This window comes from Rhamphochromis longiceps, linkage group LG5 (assembly GCF_057381845.1).
Source record: "Rhamphochromis longiceps isolate RC_006_pf linkage group LG5, R_longiceps_female_GT1.1, whole genome shotgun sequence".
Lineage (NCBI taxonomy): Eukaryota > Metazoa > Chordata > Actinopteri > Cichliformes > Cichlidae > Rhamphochromis > Rhamphochromis longiceps.
Genome location: NC_140561.1, coordinates 32,771,406 through 32,792,380, shown reverse-complemented (window position 1 = coordinate 32,792,380; position 20,975 = coordinate 32,771,406). Strand labels below are relative to the sequence as shown.

The following is a 20,975-nucleotide window of genomic DNA, read 5'->3' as shown; positions in this document are numbered from 1 at the left end:
CCCAGCCATGGCTTATGGTGAAGCTCGAAGCTGGGTAAGCACAAGCACTTTACCATCCAGTGTTGGCTGTGAACACATCATATAACCACAAGTGACACAGAGCCTAAACTCAGTCTCACAGGTTTTGTAGTTGATATTTTCTGTGGATTTTACGTGTGTACAAACACAGTTAAATCAAAAGAATTAATCATGAATCTAATATTTGCTGTTTTTTTTCTCTCAGTAAAAAGCCACTAATAGTCTGAAACATACAATACATTTACTGTTGCTGTTTATCTGTCTGTCAGCAGGACTATGTAAAAACTGAAAGGGCAGTTGTCATTAAACCTAGTGGTAAAGTGGAGCACGATAAAGGAAGAATATATTACATTTTTTTCCTTTAGCAGATCCAGATTGGTGGGATGGTGCATGCGCACTCTCAGAGTGGGTTTACAGGTTTACATTACATTTCTACCATGCTGAACATTTGGCCCACCGCACATTTAAAAGACACTGGTTTGTATGAGAATAAAAATATTTTCAACACATGCACAAAAAAATAAAAAAAAATGTAAAAAAACGTAAAATCATAGTTTTTCAGCCTTAAAAAGGATTTAGCTGCATTAAAATAAAATATATTGTATAGTTTAAATGTCCATTTTGAATGTTTTAATTGTATTTTAACTCTAACTCAAGTCCATCCATGAAATCATATAAAGAAGCACCTGGGACTGTCAAGTGGTAAATTCTTTCATACTCTTTTCCCTTCTGGTCTCTATCAGAGACATTTGTCCTTATCTGCAGGTCTTCTCACCAGCCCCAGTTGTCAATGTCCTTTGTGGTATCAGGACTGACAGTGTGTTGACAGCGATCGATTTTAATGTCAGCAGCTTCACAGTATCAGGGAAAGTAACCTACTGAAGAGCCACTTGGTGGAGAGAGAATAGCTCTAATCTTGGAAATCACTGTGACACAGGTCGTGTCGCAGCCGCAGACCTTATTAACAACTGAATTTTGACTTGTTTGAGCATGTGCATAGCTGCTGCTAATGAGAATTTCTTAGTAAGCTTATAACAACAATGCACAAGACCAGGTCCCTGCATGCCTAAAATAATTTCAGTCAGTCACAACTCATGCTATTTTTTTTATCTGTGCTTTACTTGCTGGAACAAGTTAGAAAGTCTGCTGTGATAAACAAGCATAAGCTATAGGTTTTCAGTCAGTAAGCTGATAAATGTTTTTATATGCTTTAGATAGAAAAAACTGTGGGAAGTGCCACTTTTTAAGAAAGATTAGTGGACAGAATATTTTTAAATCAATTGTTTAATATTGATTATCTTGTTGTTACCCATTTAAAAACATATAATTATATTGCCATAAATTAAAAAAACAAACAAACATGAGACGTTCAGTTTCAATGGGATTACCTGTATAAGTAAAGGTTGAAAAAAATTAAAAAAATTCCAACATTTCTATGAATGTAACACAAACTGTGGTATTACAGTGGTAATCTATATAAAAGCAACAGTACAATAAAAATTATGATTCACTAAATTCTTCATCCTCCTGATGTTAAACCTCAGTGAGATCTAAAGAAAAACACTGTGTAGCAAATACCTTTATAATGTTTTCAGCAACCTAATCTTTTTTTTTTTTTTAAATTAGAGGTTTGCTAAATTAATAGCACAAAATTAGAACTAAACGTTCCTGGCAAAAATTCAGCAGGACACAAATGACAAGGGACAGACAGGAAGGTATTTTAACCAACTTAACTATAACCTCACAAAAACTTTTGCTGTTTTATTTTTAGGTTAGTAAAAAGCAGGCTCTCCAGTCATAGCTGGGAGAGGAGGAGGGTGTTCACTTTAGAAACCTCAGAATAACATCCCTGCTTTTTGCAGATGATGCGGTTCTTTTGGCTTCAACGTAGCATGACCGTCAGCATGCACATGGAGTGGTTTGCAGCCTAGTGTAAAATGGCTGGGGATGAGAGTCAGCACCTCCCAGTCTGAGGCCATGATTCTCTGATGCCCCAAGCAAGGGAGTTCAAGTGCCTTTACATCTTATTCATGTGATGTGATGTAGAGTGTGAGCTATACCTGCAGATTGGCGTGGCACCAGCAGTCCTGCAGGCATTGTACCAGAATACATAGCATCCTGTCACTGTGAGCCAACTTTATATAAGTATAAGATAATGGATGTGTGGATGATTGTTCTTCAGTGAAAGAGCTGCCATGATTAGTTAATTCAATCTATGATGAACCTTCAAAGATATAAATAACCTATTTAGAAAAATATCATCAAGAGCAGCTTTAAATATTATTTTTTTAAGTAGTAAAGCAAAGGCTTTTTATCCAAAGGGCTCTGGTTGGTTTGATGTTTAATGATATAAAATGATCATGACCATGAATACTAAATATTTTGTAGATGACAGTTTCTCACAAAAGAATCTAATATGGGAAAATCTGTATACTGATAATCACCCAACTTTAAGGATAGCTAGAGGATGGTGAAATGAAGAGATGTTAACTTTTGAGGTGAGTGTCAAGAATTAATTATATGCAAAGAATTTTTTGAACAATCAGGAATACACCCATTGAAGCAGCTTGAAGTCATGGCTTAGTTATGTCCTCCAAAGATGATGTTAACACTGATAAAAACAATTCTTTCTCCAAGTTATTGTTGCAAAGCAGTGACTGGATTGTAGAAACATGACCTGTAAAAATATTTTATGAATTACATTCCTTTTATACAACAAGGTCATCAAAATACAACAGTGCTGCAGAACTGTGTTTCCCTTAAGTAACATCATTTTTTGTATGCTGTATTTAAGATAAATCATCATCAAAATAAAAATATTTGAATAAAATATACAATATATATGCAATAAAATATGAATGCTACTATGCAGGAATATAGCCTTAAAACGGCATTTTTCCAAATTTTGTCAAATAGATTTTCTCACTCACATGACATTGTGATGTGGTGTTATACACAGCTGAATAACTAGTACTGTTAGGATTCATGTATCTGTAGTTTCCTTGTCCTGGGAATTGTTTTATGTTCTATGCAAATACAAGGATCTGACTTTGTGTGTGTGTGTGTGTGTGTGTGTGTGTGTGTGTGTGTGTCAGTAGGATGATCCCATATGCAGTTGAAAAAAACATAACTACACTAGATACAGCAGGGCTGTATCTGACACTACCATTTTTCTCATGAATATTATTTTGCATAATTAATCATTAAACTCTACTGAAAAGCTAAAATTTACAACATCTAAAATAAGTCTTTACGTTTCTCAAGTAAAAACAATATTATGTGACAACAATAAAGACCAAATTATCCTTTATATACTCACAAAATGATTTTGAAGGAAATCTGTAAGTACAGTGCTTTTTGACAAGGTGCCAAATTGTGATGCTAGATGAGTGGATTTAGAGTATCTTTAAAACTGAGTGGTATTTCTAGTCGGCAGTGGTCAGTATATATCAAAAGTAGTCCAAAGAAGGAAGAGTGATGAACCACTAACAAGGTCATGGGTGGCCAAGGCTCACATGGGGCGCCAAGGCAGACCCGTGTCTGATCCGACAGACGAGCCACTCGAGTTTAGATTGCTGAAAAAAATAATGGTGGTGCACTGTGTACTCTGGCAAAAAGGTGCCAGAGTACACAGTGCATTGCAGTTTGGTGCATATGGGGCTGCACGGCCACAAGCTACTCAGATTACTGGTGCTAACCCTTCGTCCACCGCAGAAAACGGCAACATTGGCACATGAGCATGTTATTATTATGTGTGTTTCAGCTAAATAAAACAGTTTAGGCAACATTTTCAAGAGGTATTGACTTGTAATTTACAGCTGCACTCACTGAGAAAATCACACTTTTTATGCAGTATATTTGTGCAGCACCTTTAAGTGTTTTACATGTAAAGTACATGCACAATTCTGGTGAGAAAAGCCCCAAATCAGATGATCCCCTTTGCACAAGCACTTGGCAACAGTGAGAATTAAGACCTTACCTTTAGCAGGAAGAGACCTCCTGCTATGCTCAGGGAGGCGCAGTCACTTGCCAGTTGGGAAGTGAGGGGAAAGAGAAAACTGAAGAGACAAGAACAAAACAAAACTATAAGAGAGAGAAGACAAAAGTAAATGGCATTGTTATGGCCCGTCACAATAGTTCATTTAAACACAAAGGGTGTAAAGGAAAGGAAATACTGAGGGCATCATGAGAGGTCACACAACAGTCTGAGTATATAGCACCATCATCCCTCACATCTGAGGGATGTGAAATTAAGGGATGAGATTGATCAAAAAGGAGGATTTTAACCCTTAATCTTAAATATAGAGATGATGTCTGTCTCCTAAATCCAACATTCGAGCTGGTTCCACAGGAAAGGAGTCTGATAACCGAAAGCACTGTTTCTTAGCCTACTTGTGGAAGATTTTGGAACCCCAAATAAGCAACTGAGAGGAAAATGCACTGTTGTGTTGACACAATATTAAAAGGTCTACAAGAGATGATGGGGCCATTCATCTCAGATTTGTTAGGGGGAAGGTTTTTAAATTCAATTCTGGATTTAACATGGGCTCAGTGAAGGGAACTGAAGAGCTTTTATTACTAAAATCAGTAAATACATGAATATATTTTTCAGCTTCACTCTGAAACAAGATGTTCCTGAATTTAGCCCAATTGGATTGATAAAAGAAGAGACTGCATGACTGATTTTTATCTGTGAGGAAGACTTCTCTCCCACACGCCATTCTCGCTTCCAGACTTCCAGTGGGAAGGAGTAAGGAGTTCATGATAATCTGAAGCCGCATGTGACTGCTGGTGGTCCAGTCTGCATAAGTTTATGTGTGCCTTTCCCCACTCATAGATTTAATTCCAGGATTATAACATAACCCTCAAAATTTCATCCACAAAAATCCTAGACTGGCAGTGGTTTGTTCAACTCTGGTTTCTGTTTCTCCACTATTTCTGCCCAAAGGTCATAGGGCTAAACAAGGACTGTTGTTGAGCAGGAGGCAGTGTAAGGACTGAAGAAGAACTGGACCATAGACTGGGTTACTCAGCAGCAGAAGCTTTGTACCAAGTCATAATTGCTGTGGCCCATGCTACAGACCTAGCAGCAGACTTCACTATTGGTGTTGCAACATTTTGCTGACAACACAACTCCCCAGTTTTTCAATCCTTTTACACATCTGATGATTTAGTAGGAGTTAGTGGTTACGTTAGAAGGCTTGACTTGCAAATTTTGAATAATATTTAAGAGTAACACATTATGTGAACTAACACTTGTGTTGCATGGTGCTAATGAACCGAAACCCAATTTTGGATCATTTTTAAGAACCGAGAGATTCACGTTTAAACAAAATGAAGAATAATCCCCCAAAACTGGTCTCCCAGAAGCATTTCCTGGTAAAGACATGTTTTGAGGTTGGTGGCAATGCATCATTCCTAAGCATCCTTGGATGAAAGTTGATGTACAGTCTTGGCTACTCGTTGGTTTTCCCTTTTGACTTTCTCCCCCTCCCCCTTGACAGATCACTGTCCGTATCCGGGCCAGGATTCTGAGTGGAGCACGCTCTCATGTTCCAGATATTAAATTACTCATGAAAAATTTGCTCGGCCTTCAGGCTCCACTGCAGCTTGCTCTGAAACTTCCACTTAGCCCCTGAAACATCTCGGAGTGCAGGCTTGTGTCACCTCTCCAAGGAAGGTCAATTTTTTCAATTTATAAACACCGCATTACAGGCCACTTCAGATTGCATTAGTGTCAGAGTTCTGCTCTTGTCACCTTTTGCTCCTCCATCCTGTCTTACTTCTCTTCCATGCGTTCGGACGGGTTTCCTAAAACAAGCAGTCTGAGAGGTTGAACATTGCATGATTCAGTAACAAGAAAAGGTCAGATCACTCACTTTGTGTGCACTTCGCTGTACCAGAAAGTTCCATCAAGCCATGTTCCATCAAGTTCCCCTTGAAGACATTTTAAAGACACAGATGCAGAGTTTGGAACAGTACAGCTAGAAACAGTTCATACAGACTTGGTATGAGTCAGCCTTATACTCACAACATTAGTCATAGGATTAGCACACTGCCACAATATTTTCTCTTTTTATTTATGCAGAACAATCACAATGAACAATATAATTATAGGCTGTCAATCAGCATTGTAACATAGCAATATAATTTGGAATATAATGCAACAATAAAGCTACTCATCCTCTGCAGACAGACATCGTTGCCTTTAGTTTTCACTAAGCTCTTATGTTTTCCATTTATTTTATTTTATTTTATTTTATTTTATTTTATTTAGTTTAGATTTATTTTGGTGAATAATGTGAAATGACTGTGATAACACTGTATTGTATTGATTTCCCTTATTTAATATCTACTCTTGCAGTGTCTCTCACCCTCTCTCTCTCATCCAGTCATGTCTCAGTGTTCTGTCCCCCTTACCTGTTTATTCCCATGTTCTTCTTCATGTTTTGTCCTTGTCTCCCCAGTCTCTCTTGTGTTCCCATGTTTGTTTATCCCCGTCCTGGTGTCAAGCTTGTGTGTCCTTGTCTGAATCTTGGTGTGAGTGCTTCTTACTGTTTTATTTTGTCAATCCCTCATCTCATGTACATTGTGTTCAGTTTTGCTTCCCTGTTTTGCTATGTGCTAATTTGTCCCTGTTGTGTTCCCATGTGTTTCCACTTCCCTGATCATCCCTCAGTGTATATATTGTCTCTGTTTTCCCTGGTCCTTTTTCAGAGGGTCTGTTTACCCACTCCTGTGTCTCCATGCTCCTGTTCAGGTTTCCTAGTGTTTTCCCAGTTTTGGTTTTAATAATTAATTCCTCATTCAGTTTGGTTTTCTTATCTTTGTACTGTTTGCCAATCAGCCAAGCCAATTTTGACAATCTGTTGTGTTTCTTAAGGAAATAATTCATCAGATCAACCTAAAGGAGTAATATTTGTTAAGATATATTTAACTTAGTGTATCAGCCAAATTGAAATGACTTAAGGACAGAAGAAATGTACGAAGTCGTTGTAGGAGGGAAAAGAGATAAGACAGTTGACTCTGACTAGATGCAGTCATGAGTCATAATTGTGCAGGCAGACATCAAGACCAGTGACCAGTTTCCACTAAAAGAAAGACTGAGCCCAAAAAATAAGAGTAACATTCACAAGTAATCCTCTCAATATGTTCAACTGAAATCAGAATGTACAATAATTTCATTGCTGAAATTTTCTGAATATTTACTGAATGTTTTCTGTTATTCATAACATACTCCCTCCAGTTCAATTCATTCAGGTTTATTTATATAGTGCCAAATCACAACAGTTGCCTCAAGGCCTGTTATCCACCAAGGTAAAGGACCCTGTAATATTGTTGAAGAAAAACCTACAAGCAATGAGTAAGCACCATGTGACAATGGGAAAGAAAAACTCAGTTTTAAGAGGAAGAAGCCTCAGGCAGGGGCATCTGTTTGCTGCGACTGGTTGAAGAGAACGAGAAAAGAAATAAAGAAAAATAGAGCACAGAGAGACAGAGTTAGGGCGAAAAAGCCAAGAGAAAAAACAAAAAACAAATAAGTCATGCTTCATTCTAGACCGCTGAACTGGTATAATTTTATTAACACCTGCAGGTGCTGTTCTTGAATATGTTGAGCTGTCTAAAATTACATTCCATTTCCATTTATTTCTAACACTGTAACAGATCCATCACCAAAAAGAACATATAAACACTCTTCATACTGCAATAATTTGTCATATTTGGCTTTTTAAAAATAATTACAGCAATTCTGCTAAATATACACTGGTTTCCTTTACTTGGGTGCATATAAACTGGACTGGGCTAAAAACACCACAGCACTTTACAGGAAGGGCAAGAGTCGTCTCTATTTTTTGAGGCGACTGAGGTCCTTCAACATCTGCCAGAAAATGCTGAGGATTTTCTATGAGTCTGTTGTGGCCAGTGCGATCCTCTATGCTGTTGCATGCTGGGGGAGCAGGCTGAGGGTCGCAGATGCCAACAGACTGTTAAGGTTCAAAATTGAGGAGGGAGAGTACAAACCACTCTTGGTCCAGAAGGTCTTTGGTCAAACAATGATTTTAATGAACACACGTGTGGGAAGACACTCTGTACGCAGACAGCCAGTAGTCCTCGACTTAATCAAAGCATGAACAGATATTTTATAGCATCAGGGTTTGTTTACTGACGCCCCTTCATGCGTCACCGGTACATTTTATACATAGATCAGATCAACACCAGAATGACTTTTCACCTAGAAAATCATCTTCTATTTTCATGGCTTGGTACTTTCCGTTCTTATCTTAAAATGAATTATTCCTCTTTCTTGCCGAGACAACAAGGACGGTTCCTCTAAATAAATTTAACTAATGTGTGTGTATGTGTTGACCTCACATGCTCTTTGTGTCACCTCTTCACCTACTGTCTGTGTCTCGTCCTCAAATGCTCCTCAAAATAACCTGCACTTAGACTCTGCTTTCGGTTTCAGTTCTGCAAAAGGCACACTCTGCAAACCTGCAACTTCCTGTCAGCCTGCAACTTAGTCTCTCTGAAAGACACACACTGTTTAAACATCTGAATGCAATATAAACTCCAGATTATATTATTAATGCAATGGTAATGATGACAATTATTTAACAATAGCAGTAAAATAATTTCCCTGCTCCACAAGACTTAATAAACTAATCCGTAAGGCCAGCAATGTTGTGGGGATGGAGCTGGACTCCCTCAAGGTGGTGTCGGAGAGGCGGATGCTGTCCAAGATAAAGACAATGTTGGATAACACCTCCCACCCACTCCATGACATGCTGGTCAGTCACAGGAGCACGTTCAGTGAGAGACTGAGATTACCGAAAAGCACCACTGAACGACACAGGAAATCATTCCTGCCTGTGGCCATCTCCCTGTACAACGCATCCACTTAACACACTGTTTGCTGCTACAGCTACACATGTTTCTTTTCCAACTATTTATTTATGAGTGACTTATGTATGTATGTATGTATGTATGTATGTATATATATGTATATATTGTACTATTCTTAGTTAGTGTATTGTCTGTCTTGTCTTAATGTTGGTTTAAAATGGAGCACTGTAACAAAAAATAATTTCCCCCAGGGATCAATAAAGTATTCTGATTCTGATTCTGATTCTGATAAGATGCAGATAAGGCAATGAGAAGCAGATGTAAAGACTTGTCTGACTTCAGAATTCAGGCATTCCCATATGGCAGCTCAAGGTCTCACAGTTGAGCTGTGCCTTCATGTATAGATCTCAGCAAAAAGGTGAAAATCCAGTCACCCGTGATTATTACCAGCTCACTCATGAAATCACAAACCACGGGGCAGTGAGTGAGTAGAGATGGTTTGAGATCAGGAGCAGTTTTCTATCAGACTGAGTTTGACCTGAATGCATAAAGTGTAATCAGATAGAAATGCTATTTATGTTGCACATTTCATTTCATTTATCTTAAAATGATTTAAACTGAAAAACAGAAAAAGATATCCATAAACATGGGGGGACATACATTAGACACAAAAAATATAAGCAAAATATACAACCTGAGGCAACAAAAAGCATCCATTAAATATGCAGCAAAGATACCACACATAACATCTGCTTTATTAATGCATAAGTGAGTGCAAAGAAAATTCAGATGATCCAGACCATGAAACAACCCCAACTTAAGCTAGGATTTAAAAGCTTAGTTCACAATGATGTATCTGTGGGTGTGGGTGTTTTTTCTTGTGTCTGGAAACTATTTGCAAAGGCACATATAACTACAAGGCCCATTTGATGATGGCCAGGTTCCCTATCCCAATATTCCAGGAACATGGTGTATGAATCATTCATATCATATCTGTGTTTCTGCTGCATGACCACCGGCATCTAACATCCACATCCAGAAAAAAAGCTTCCCTCAGAGTTTCTCACACTGGTGATATTGAGGTCATCATGAATTACATATGTGTGCAGATGATACAAGAACTTTGGTAGGGGCATTATAATTCATTTAAACATTGTGAAATACCAACACGCAATTCCTGTGCAATCGGGAATTTCTCATTTCCCTTTGTGGGGTTTCCACATCCCAGACTAGTAATGTTACATGTCCTAAATTTATTCATACTTAAATAGAATTTTGCAAACACATTGCTTCTTATTGAATTTTCAGATATCACAAGTGTTAAAAAATGCTTTTTATCCACATTTGGTGTTGACTACTATAAATCAGAATCAGAAAGGGTTTTATTGCCAAATGTTGAGCAGGTTTACAACATTAGGAAATTGCTGCGGTACTTAGTACAAACATACTGTCAGACAATGCTTAAATAAACCTAAAAATAAAAATTAAAAGTACTAAGTAGATAAGCTAAGCTAAGAAATGGCACTAGCTCTCACAAATACCAAATAACTGTTAACTCTGCTGTTGTGCAAAAGAAAAAAGAAAAAAAAGTGTGTATTTTGGCTTGAAAAAAGATTTAAAAAAAATATTTCAAGGTAACCTTTTACCAGCATTATATCTTTTAAATACTTAAAAAACCTTATTTTTAATACAATATTGCAGAAAAGACAATTTAACATTACTGACATGACCTAGAAACTGACATTCACATTTATATTTTAATGTGAAAATACTGTGCATGTGATCATTTCTGTAATGTTGGACATATTACATTTTTGGTACATGTGTATATTGTTTAATAGACGTAATCAGCATGTGTAACAATGCAAAGCCATTCTTTTGCTGAATTGCTCTTTTATTGTATTGCATTTAGCCAACCCAACAGATCAATATGATGGTGCTTTTTATGCTTTGCTTATGCTCTCGATCTGTATGTGTTCCATAATGACGGACGAAATGTACATTTGTTTACATGCCTACTTAACGGGTCAGTTCATCAACTTGTCTTTTAAAGCAACCATTGTTAGACAGCTAAGCTGACTGAAGCCTGAATATATACCAGCTTGCCAGTATAATTTATGACCTAAAAGTCAAGCCAGATTAGACCTGATTGGATCACTGGTGCCATATGTGACCTACAATCTGTGCCCCCGCTTGCACTGCAGGGCGGGAGGGTCAGTGATCTCCCTGGGCAAAGGTTGCCATGGGAACAACCTCTGGATGTTGCGTTCTGCTCTTTGTAGCCCTCACACATCTTAGGGCAGAATTATCCAGGATTTCTTTACGTCAGGCCTGTATTCTTCTGCTCTATTTCCTCACTCTGCTCTGTACTTCAGCTCTCTCTGTTCCCTCTCCAAATACAGACGTTTACATGGAGTGGCATTGGGACACTTGCGTACATGCTTATACAACGCATAAATGTGTATGCCTAGACACTAATACACAGTGCAGCGCCACCACCCACATTTGAATACGTCACTGTTTGTACTTATTCTTCATATAACCAGGACATGTTTGTGTATTGGCTTGTTAAATCAAGTACATGTCCAATTTGTTGTAATCACATACATTTTAAATTGTATGTTGCTTTTTATAGACTTCATAAGCATTAAATATAATTCCTATATATTTGGCAAGTTAACTCTGTTGAACATCTGAGGATCCTTAAAGCCTCCAGACAAATTCTGGTCTGGTCTGTGGTCAGCGATTTGTGCTAGACTGCAAAGAAAAATCTAGCCACAAGCTATTGGGTTTGGAAACCTACCACGTCTGTTCAAGCTGAAACTTTATGACTGACTGCATGAAAAGTTATGGCTGAATTCAGCATGATGATCTGCAGGGGAACTGTTCACCACTGAATTTGGAGTTGCTCCGGGCCAACCTTAAAAGACAGCGATCATTGTTTATAGCATGAATTGAATAACAGTTTGCGAAATAGAATAATTTACCTCGAGCACTGACCTGCTACCACAGGCAGCAGGACAGTCCCTCATAGCCTGTTATAGTGGTCGTTAGGTAAAAACTATAAAATGAAACAGGATAAGGGGACCAGAGAAATGATCCTTGAGTGAAATAAGCTTAATTTCTTATGTCTACTGAGATAAAATCAGAAGAAAATAAAACAGAAGCAGGAAAAATGATCTTGCTGCAAAGTCATTATATTGCAGAGAACACAGGAGAAAATATAATTGGGTCCCCCAGGAGATTCTGAGTTTCCCTCCTTCCTCTTAGGGTCTAGGTTAAATACAAAGGAAATACAGTAAAGAGGTAATATCCCTCAGAGCAGCAACCAAGTTAAATTAACCATTTTTATGTTTTCCGACAGGAAAAGCATCTATATCTAGATCCCCATGAAGTCATTACATGACTGTAGAACTTTTATTAGATATTCATTGAACTGTGCAAGTGTGAAAACCTACATTCGCCTTAGGAGGTCAGTCAGTTGTGTGAAATCACTAATGCGACATGGCCTAAAAAAGTACAGATATAAGGTATAAGATATAATGCTTTTAACTTAAATTTAGTCAAAAATAGTATTACAAAAGCTAATAAAGACATTTATGTTACTACTGTGATAAACTGAACTGCTACATTACTCTGGACAGTTGGTAAAACTTTTAATGTGACCCTAATAACTCGGGACTATCCCGATAATCATACAAAATGCTGGATATTTCCTCATAAAGACACAAGATGATGTGTAAGTATATACATCTCCTCTATTTATGCCGATTTACATACCAGGTTACCATAATCATGCAGCATGTAAACACCACTTTGAATTAAAAAAAAAAAAAAAAAGTTAAAACTCACTATTCAGTCACTATGATTAATAAAGTTCTAGCTTCACCTGTATGTAACTATATAGCTTTCTGTGCAAGTGAAAAAAACAGCTCGTTTTTCGGTGCATGGAGATAAAACAGATTACAGGCTCTGTGTGCCATGAGAGAGGGCTTCTGCAATAAAAATGCGGCCAGAACACAAGAAGAAATCAAGCGTCTGCCCTCAGTTGCCTTTTTTTAAATACAAACTTTCGGAATATCTGTATGACTGAAGTAATAAAATACTTTACATTCCAAAATGATAAAATTAATCCATATATAGTAAATATGTTACAGCGTCTCACTGTACATTATGTCATTAGTAGAGCTCGAAACAGCACATATTACCTCAAATTTGTCATAAATTATTTTTGATGATTTTTCAGTTTTTTTTCTGATTTACATCACTCGGTTGCTGTCATGCTATTGAGACGGTAAACAACTAATATTTTATTTTCCTAATTAAAAAAGTTACTATTAATGATAATGGTGGTGCATCCATAACAGTAAAAAAATGCTAATTGTGTTGTAATGCTAATAAGAGTCAATGACCAAATATTTATCTTTTAAACTTCTTTCTAGAAATGATTCTTTGTAGAAATGTGAATATCATAATGTCTGCCTGCATATTTGTTCACATGCAGGAGCAAATATTCCTGCATTTGATATTCTAACTACAAGCTGATGTGAGGGAACCACTGCTTCTTGTAAGGATGTTATGGTAGTCCTAAAGAGACGAGAAAATTTGATACCGGGCCATTAACATGCAAAGAGCTGGAACATACCTTAGAGTTATTCGGGTAACGTCAGAGTTCAGAGACTTAGGAGAACACCAGTACTTTCTAATCCCACCCGGTTACTTATTTAAATGTTATTCACAGCAGATATGATCGGGAAATTCTGTTTGCCAAGCAGGTCAACACGGGTAGTGGTGGCTTTTAGAGGGCTTAACCATCAACTCTACACCAGTTCCAGTAAGCCATTTGAGCTGGGTCACGATGAAAGAGTCTGTCCCCACAAAAATGTCCAGAGTGACAGGGAAAGAAACAGGAATCCTCTTAGAAGCAATATCCTGTCGTGCACCTCCATCTGTTGTTCTGTGATGGCTGACAGTCTAGATGGAGAGAAAAGAGAAAAAGATAAGACATACAGTTGTCTGGTTTTTATTTAAGCTTGCTCAGCTTGCAACATCCAAAGTCAATAAAACATGCTATATAAATAATGTAGTTGTGTAAATGTCATTTATTACGGATACATATTTTTTACGTGTTGTGTGATAATTCCCATAACATATTCTCTCTGTTACATCATGCCACTCGTATGAGATAAATAAAACATATTATTTAGTGATTGAGACAACAACTACTAAAATGTACCCAGTACCACTTTTTTCAGATATTTTACAAATAGTCCCAAACCCCAAAGCATCAAGTTTAATACTAGTATATATTTATATATACATGTAATCTTGTATTTATTTAAAGCTATCTTGAAGACAAACAAATTGACTGTCTGTACACCAAGAGAAGTGAGCGAAAAAAGAAGGAACATTTTTGCTTCTTGACTTTTTCCTTCTCTACGCTATGAAAATTTAAAGGTGTTATATAGAAGTCACTCTAACTAGGCAACAGTGATACGACCGCTGTACACTAAAGAAGTTACCTTTATTGTTTATTTTTTAATTGAGACTTTATTTAAATATATTCCTAAGAACAATTTTAGTTTTTCCTTAAGAAAGAAAGCAGTTCATTTAATGGTGCAGATCTGCATGTGTATTCAGCTCTATATGCTGCTAATGGTCATTTCGAATAGTGTTTGAAGTCTGGACTCATCTGCAGTCAGACCTCGGCTATTTTTAGACAGTCCACAAAACAATGTCAAGTTAGTAGAAGTGAAGATATAAGTGAAAGTATGCATCCTTAAATTTAGGAAAACGTTCTAGTTTGTTTCCAATACAACAAAACTATCCACATTACAGGAGAATAACTACAACACACATGGACTCCAACTTAGTATGTGTTATGGGAAAAATAAAATCTTTAGTTCCGAAATGCAAACCACAGTGTCAACAGCATGCAGTATCAGTACACAGCCGCTGATTTATGTGAACGGTTCATATCAATTAGCAGAGAGCTTAGAGGGGACGTTAGCATCCAAAACCAAAGTCATGATTGATGACTGCCATTTTATCAAGGCATTCATTTCATCATGACTGTCAGCTGAATCACTTTTTACTGGGTCTCTGCTTTACAGCAATAGATCTAAGATTTATTATGATGATAAAAAGTGTTGTCTGCCCTCTGACAGGCGTACACCATTCAAGCACATTTCCATCTGACTATAAGCCAGTGGACCAACATAAACCAGACTTCAGCCTTCACTTCACCTCAAAACTCAACTCAGTTGTTGGAAATGGTGTGATTTGATTTTAAAAAGTTTAATAATAATAAAGAAAACCTTCTATCAGGTCCCGGCAGTATACTAGTGAAAGTTATACAGTTTCTGTAAAGTTCACTTAACGAGAAAGTAAATTAAACCCTGCCAAGGCTTTTGGTCTATTTAATTAAAGCTGGAGCAACTTAGCTGGATTGAATTAAATTTTTGGCAGGGGTAAACCAATGCGCTGGAAAGGTGGTGGCGGGTGATAGGAGTGCAGTGGGGGGGGAGGAAAGATAAGCAATAAGACTATCTTTTGTTCGACTCCACTAAACAAATACTTTCTTTTCAAAACAACTACGGTATATTTAGATCCTCTGTGACTGTGTTATTTCTTCTTTTCTTTTTTTAACAAAACAACAAAAATTGTCTTCACTGCTCTGACAATTTAAAAAATAACATTTAAAATCCTGAACGATCCACATTAATTTTGGTTTCCCTGCTTGTCAGAGTTCATTCCAGCCAACTCTCCACCGCCTGGCCTTGTCTTAACTAAGGTTAATCCACATGCAAAAGGTCTCCCGAGATTAGAGGAGTTCGCAGCTTTTTCTCGGCACAGGGTCAGGGATCACACACCAACTTTTATGGAGAGCATTTTATTTCCTCGGTCCTTATCCAGCTGCTAACGCTGACTGGGTGCAGTACTTCCCTGTAAGCCCTTTAAGGCTCCAGGTGAAATCGATTCCAGTGCAGTGTGGCTGTTTTGAATGAACCTAAGCGCAAGTATGTAAATACGTACACTATAGCTCTTAACTATTACAGCGTAATATTTTGCACGATATTATACATTTTTATACTTTTATATAGATATTTTTTATTATAAGTCTAGTAAGAAGCACAGTCGGGGGGGGAGTACTTTTTAGCCGGAAAAAACATTTCACTGTGTGTTGTACTAGTTATAACTACATGTGACAAATAAATAAAGAATTGAATTGAATTGAATTAAATATTCCAAAGGATAAAATCAGCTTATGAATTGCAGAAACTCATTCTCACCCCCATGAAGTTTATTTCATTTTCACCAATGAAAAATAGCATGTCTTTAAACATTAACGGGTTCTGTGATAGGCTGAGGTCAAATGAAATTTAAGCTAAAAAATTTTCTTTGGTAAAAATATACAGTAAAATTAGATTATTATTATCATATGTCAACAAAACAAAGTCAATGACAATAATTGAAATTTGACTGAAAACGTGATTTAAAACTGAACTAATTGAACTTAAAACACAAATAACAAACAAATCTTTCTTTTTATTCCAGAGGTTGTTTGGATATTTAGTGTAAATAATCATGCAAGTGAGGTTTGAATTTCTGATTTCAAAAAATCTTGTTTTAAGACCATGAAACTTTTTTTTTTAATTTATGAGTCTAATTATCACAATAGCAAAATTTTATAACTGTAATTACAATAGAAGCTGCACTTTCAGGCAAGTGCGAAAAAAAAGGTTGAACTAGACTCAACTCACATTACTACCTTAGACACTTTTTTGGTATACATTTGCGGTGTATTCAATAACAAGGCATTTGTCAATGGTGTGAGCTTTTAAACTCTAGGTGGCAGTGTCGATGCAATGACGTTTCATATCATTGGAAAAGACATCCACTACTGCTGGCCAAAAATATAATATATTCTTTTGTTCTGTTATTCTGTATAAAATTATTTTTTCTATATTATGACCTTTAAAACATTTTAATTCCTTTAATCCCTTCCTTATAAATGTATACACAAAATATGAATGCCTGCATATTGTGTCTCTAAATCTGAGATCCCTCATATGAATATTATTTACATTCTCATCAATATACAAAATTATATTGAATTAATAAATATGAATATATTGTTCATAATCAGTATGTATATTTAATTTTAAAAAAATAGCACATAAAAAGCACCGTACATTTTGATGAATATAAGAAATTGCCAAAAAAGAAAAAATATATGAAATTTACAAATAAAAGTGAAATGTTCTCCTAGTTTTAAGTAAAATTAGAAAATTAAAATAAAATAAAAAAGTTAAACTTTTTTACTTAAAGTTCTGTTAATTATTTACTATAAATATAAATGCAACTGTTAATGTCATACAAAGGATGCTCAGAAATCTATATTTAAATTACAGTTTTTTACACTCTATATTAAATATTATTTAATCCTAGACTTTCTATTTCTATAACCGCATTGATAAAATATTTAATATTAAATGAAGAAAGGAATAGTTATTTGGTGATATTAAATATGTAACAAATGCCAAAAAAAGCACAATCACATAGAATAGAATAAAGTAAAATATTAGTGTTAAATTAAATCAGTGAATTCTATAGGAAATATATTAATAAATAAAAAATATGTTTATAATTCATACATATAATGTTAAGCAATGCCAAAATATCATTCTGATGAATATTTATTTGTTAAAAACACACAAATTGCCCGCACATAATATGTATTCAGTGGCTGCACCTTAGCAAGCTGAAGGAACTTCAAATTAATTTCTCAGTGCACCTTTTATGCATTGTTAAGAGAATAGTTGTACATAATTTGTTGCATATGAGTTATACTGTAGCTTTTATTTAATATCATCTGCTGTGGTCAGTGTTGTTTTAGCTGTAGCACTTGTATGTTGCGTTTTTGTGGATAACAAAGATGTAAACAACCATAAGAGTATTTCTGGCTAATGTTAAACCTCTCTGCTCTGCATTACAATATATTACAGACATTGTAGTCATCATAACATAGCGTGGAAGAGAGATCTCTGTGTAATATTAGAGAAGTATTAATATCATTCCTTCAACATCTTTCACTTCTTTCCTGGCTTAAGTCAATATTGAGCTTGTATGGAATTCATTATAAGGAAAAGCTGCTTTCTCGGTGCCTTGCCGTTGTGTTCCATCTGTTTTGTAGTCACCTGAACATGATCTGAAGTCAGCCAGTCAAGTGACCTGGAATCAATATAGTTGAGCTCAGTGGAGGCAAATAAATCAGCCTGGCTCATTTAACCCATGAGAGTCCTGCTGCATAGCTGCAGGATTGTGGAATGTAATAAAAAAAAGGTATGTTTGATGACAAACAATTTATTATAAATTCTTGTTCCTCAGCCAGCTTTAGTAACTTCATACTTAGTATCTAGGACATATCCTCCTCATGCAAGTTTACTTTCGACTGGAAATGTCATGAGGACATCTGCAAGACCGCTTTTGTTTGTCCTACAATGTTTGGTACTTTCTTTATACAAAGAGCAAATTAAAATTATACATTTTTTGCCTGGCTTTCTCTCTCTCTGAATGCATTTCAGTGTATATCGTTATGTTGCTTTTAAAGCAAAGCGATCATTTTTTTAACTTTTCTGTCGTTTCTGCAGCTGTTTTAATGTATCGCTGTCAGTCCCCATGCCTGTCATTGTGTCATATAAAACCAGTCTGTGTTTTAGTTTTTACACAGTACCTACAAAGACACTGGGATTTTTACTACCAACTCCTAGAACAGGAAATAAGTTTTATACTACTCTCAAGAAATTAAAAAACTGTAACTATATCTCACAAGATGCTCAATAAATTTTGACTTGGTGCCAACTATGACTGGCAACTCGGACCTGCTTGGCAAAGCGTAATCCCATTAAAACAGCAGAAAATTCATGAAAGTTGAAGGCAGTATGATTTTTGATACGTGTATTTATTTTATGTATAGCATTTTTATTGATAGATGGCAATGATTGCCAGGAACAGGGCTGCCAGATTCTGTTGTGCCAACTTAAATCAATTTAGTGCAAACACAGCTCAAAGTTAATAATTGTGGAAGATTAATTGTGTCATATTTTTGAAGTACTGAAACACTGAGCCAGCATCACATCAGCTGATTTTCTTTTTATGATGATTTACATCATCTGATTTTTAAATGATTGGAGTCAGATTTTATTATACATATTTGACTCTTTGGCAAGTTTTTAAAAGACTACTGTATGTTCATATGACATGTTCAAATCAAATTATTAATTTTACATAAAGTATGAAAGTGATTAACACACACACACACACACATATATTTTCCTTAACAAAGGGAGGGGAAGTAATATAAAGTTTTTAAAACACTGTTACTCAAATGGTACTACTCATAATTTGGATTATAATATGCTTGTATTACATCGTTACATTGATTAATATAAATAACACTTTTTCTTAAATCTGGAAACACAAAAAACGAACTATAATTGCACTCAATGCGAGCATTTGCTTGTAATTAAAATATTACTAATGCTTACACGGTGACTTAACATTATGAATCACTTTTCGCTGAAACCGCCTGAAGTACAAGGTTGTGGAAAAGTATACATTTGAACGCAATCAAACGTCTTGGAAAGAAAATATATTAATAAAGAGGACATGAAAATGTTAAACTTACTTCACATTTTTCTCTCCTGTTGGTCACCTGTTCCAGCGCCAGAAAGCTGCGGTGAAGCTGTTCTTACTTCCCTATAAGAGCCTCGAAGTGTACCCCAAATACATATTCAAGCCTGGACTGATAAAGCAAAAACGACTATTTCCACTTCGAGCAGCGAGGCAGTGAAAATAAGTTGCTCCATCTTTTATAAATGCCCCACAAAAACTTAATTATCGCTAGGTAAGGTACTGTGGACCGTCCTTCTGTCGATGACTGACAGCCGGGTAAATTGAAGTAGATTTGACGGGGATGAACAAACGTGTTGATGAGCGTTTACAATGACGAAACTACAAATTTGAATGTTTTAACCTTGATTATTTACATTGCTGTTTCTAGAGTATATAGCACTTACTGGACTAATATTTTCCTGAAAGACAGAGCCGTGTTTCTATGTTGCTCAGTACTCCCCTCTGTCTGTCGGTTGTTTGGTTTCGCCCAAACTTGGTTCAGATTTGAGTTCGTAGTCTCTGCTATCTGGGATCGCTCTATTGGAGGAGAAGGACTGCCTGTCCCCTCTCTGCCTTTGCTGTCAATGGCTTTCGGAACATATTTTATTTGAATGTCTGGGACTTTTAAGTAACCAATAATGGATATTCTATGGATATTATGGACCTTACCGGCCGTAATAGCTATTGAAGGTAAGCTAGTGTTTTCATCCCAACGCGTAAAGCCGCATCATCTTACCGGCTTCGAGTTTGAAACAAAGCGCGTGATTTCACGATTTAATTTTCGGACTAAATTTCCATCCTCCTGCCTTCATATGTGTAAATTTTAGTAGTATTGCATTTCTAGTACTTAATTCTAGCAAAGACAGAGTCGGTTCATGCAGAGGGATGGCCGTGGGGCATAAAACATATGTTCCCGCATCTCGCAGGTGCGCTGCGGATGTTATCAAGCGCTAATAGCCTTAATAAAGAGAGGAAACATACAGCCTTTTGTGTTGCACAGGTAGCTCCAGCAGAATATAAAACATGAGATCCCATTCAGGTAAGGCGCATCCGTTTTGTCCGTGGAGGTGTGTCACTGTTAGTTGTCCAACAGTTGGTGACAAAAGCGTAACAAACAAAACAAACGACAAACAAGGACTTCTGCTTAAATTATTTATTTGTTTGTTTTTTAGGCTGCCGGAAAACAATTACAAACATAAGCATTGAACATCCTGTTGTCAGACTCACAAAAGGGCTCTGCCTGGTCACTATGCAGTCATTTGTACGCAAAGCCTGGCTAAGCAGGAAAGGGTAAGAGTCATCGTGGCTCAGCGCATAATGAAACAGGTTGAATGGTGAAAATAATCCCCGTAATGTGTGTTTACTGTTGTATGTGAGTGATGCTCCAAAGTAAGGTTTCCCCACATATTATGCAGCATAATATACAAGTGCTGCAG

General features: G+C 36.4%; 1 protein-coding gene and 1 long non-coding RNA gene across 5 annotated transcripts in view; one reads left to right on the top strand and one right to left on the bottom strand.

The window, feature by feature from the left end:
• Positions 1 to 3,391: 3,391 nt before the first annotated feature.
• LOC146670382 (uncharacterized) lies at positions 3,392 to 19,688 on the bottom strand. The gene is made up of 4 exons (XR_014911779.1): positions 19,553 to 19,688; positions 13,508 to 13,836; positions 5,898 to 5,955; positions 3,392 to 4,076 (listed from the first exon to the last, which is right to left on the bottom strand). It is a non-coding gene; the product is annotated as an uncharacterized LOC146670382 (long non-coding RNA).
• A 359-nt stretch (positions 19,689 to 20,047) lies between these two features.
• Positions 20,048 to 20,975, top strand: part of ephb2b (eph receptor B2b) — a 127,228-nt gene continuing 126,300 nt past the window's right edge. For all 4 annotated transcript variants that reach the window (XM_085407255.1, XM_085407253.1, XM_085407254.1 and 1 more), the window contains exon 1: positions 20,048 to 20,229. In XM_085407255.1, the coding sequence (XP_085263381.1) occupies positions 20,178 to 20,229 (52 nt within the window). In that variant the 5' untranslated portion in view covers positions 20,048 to 20,177. The remainder of the gene's footprint in view (positions 20,230 to 20,975) is intronic.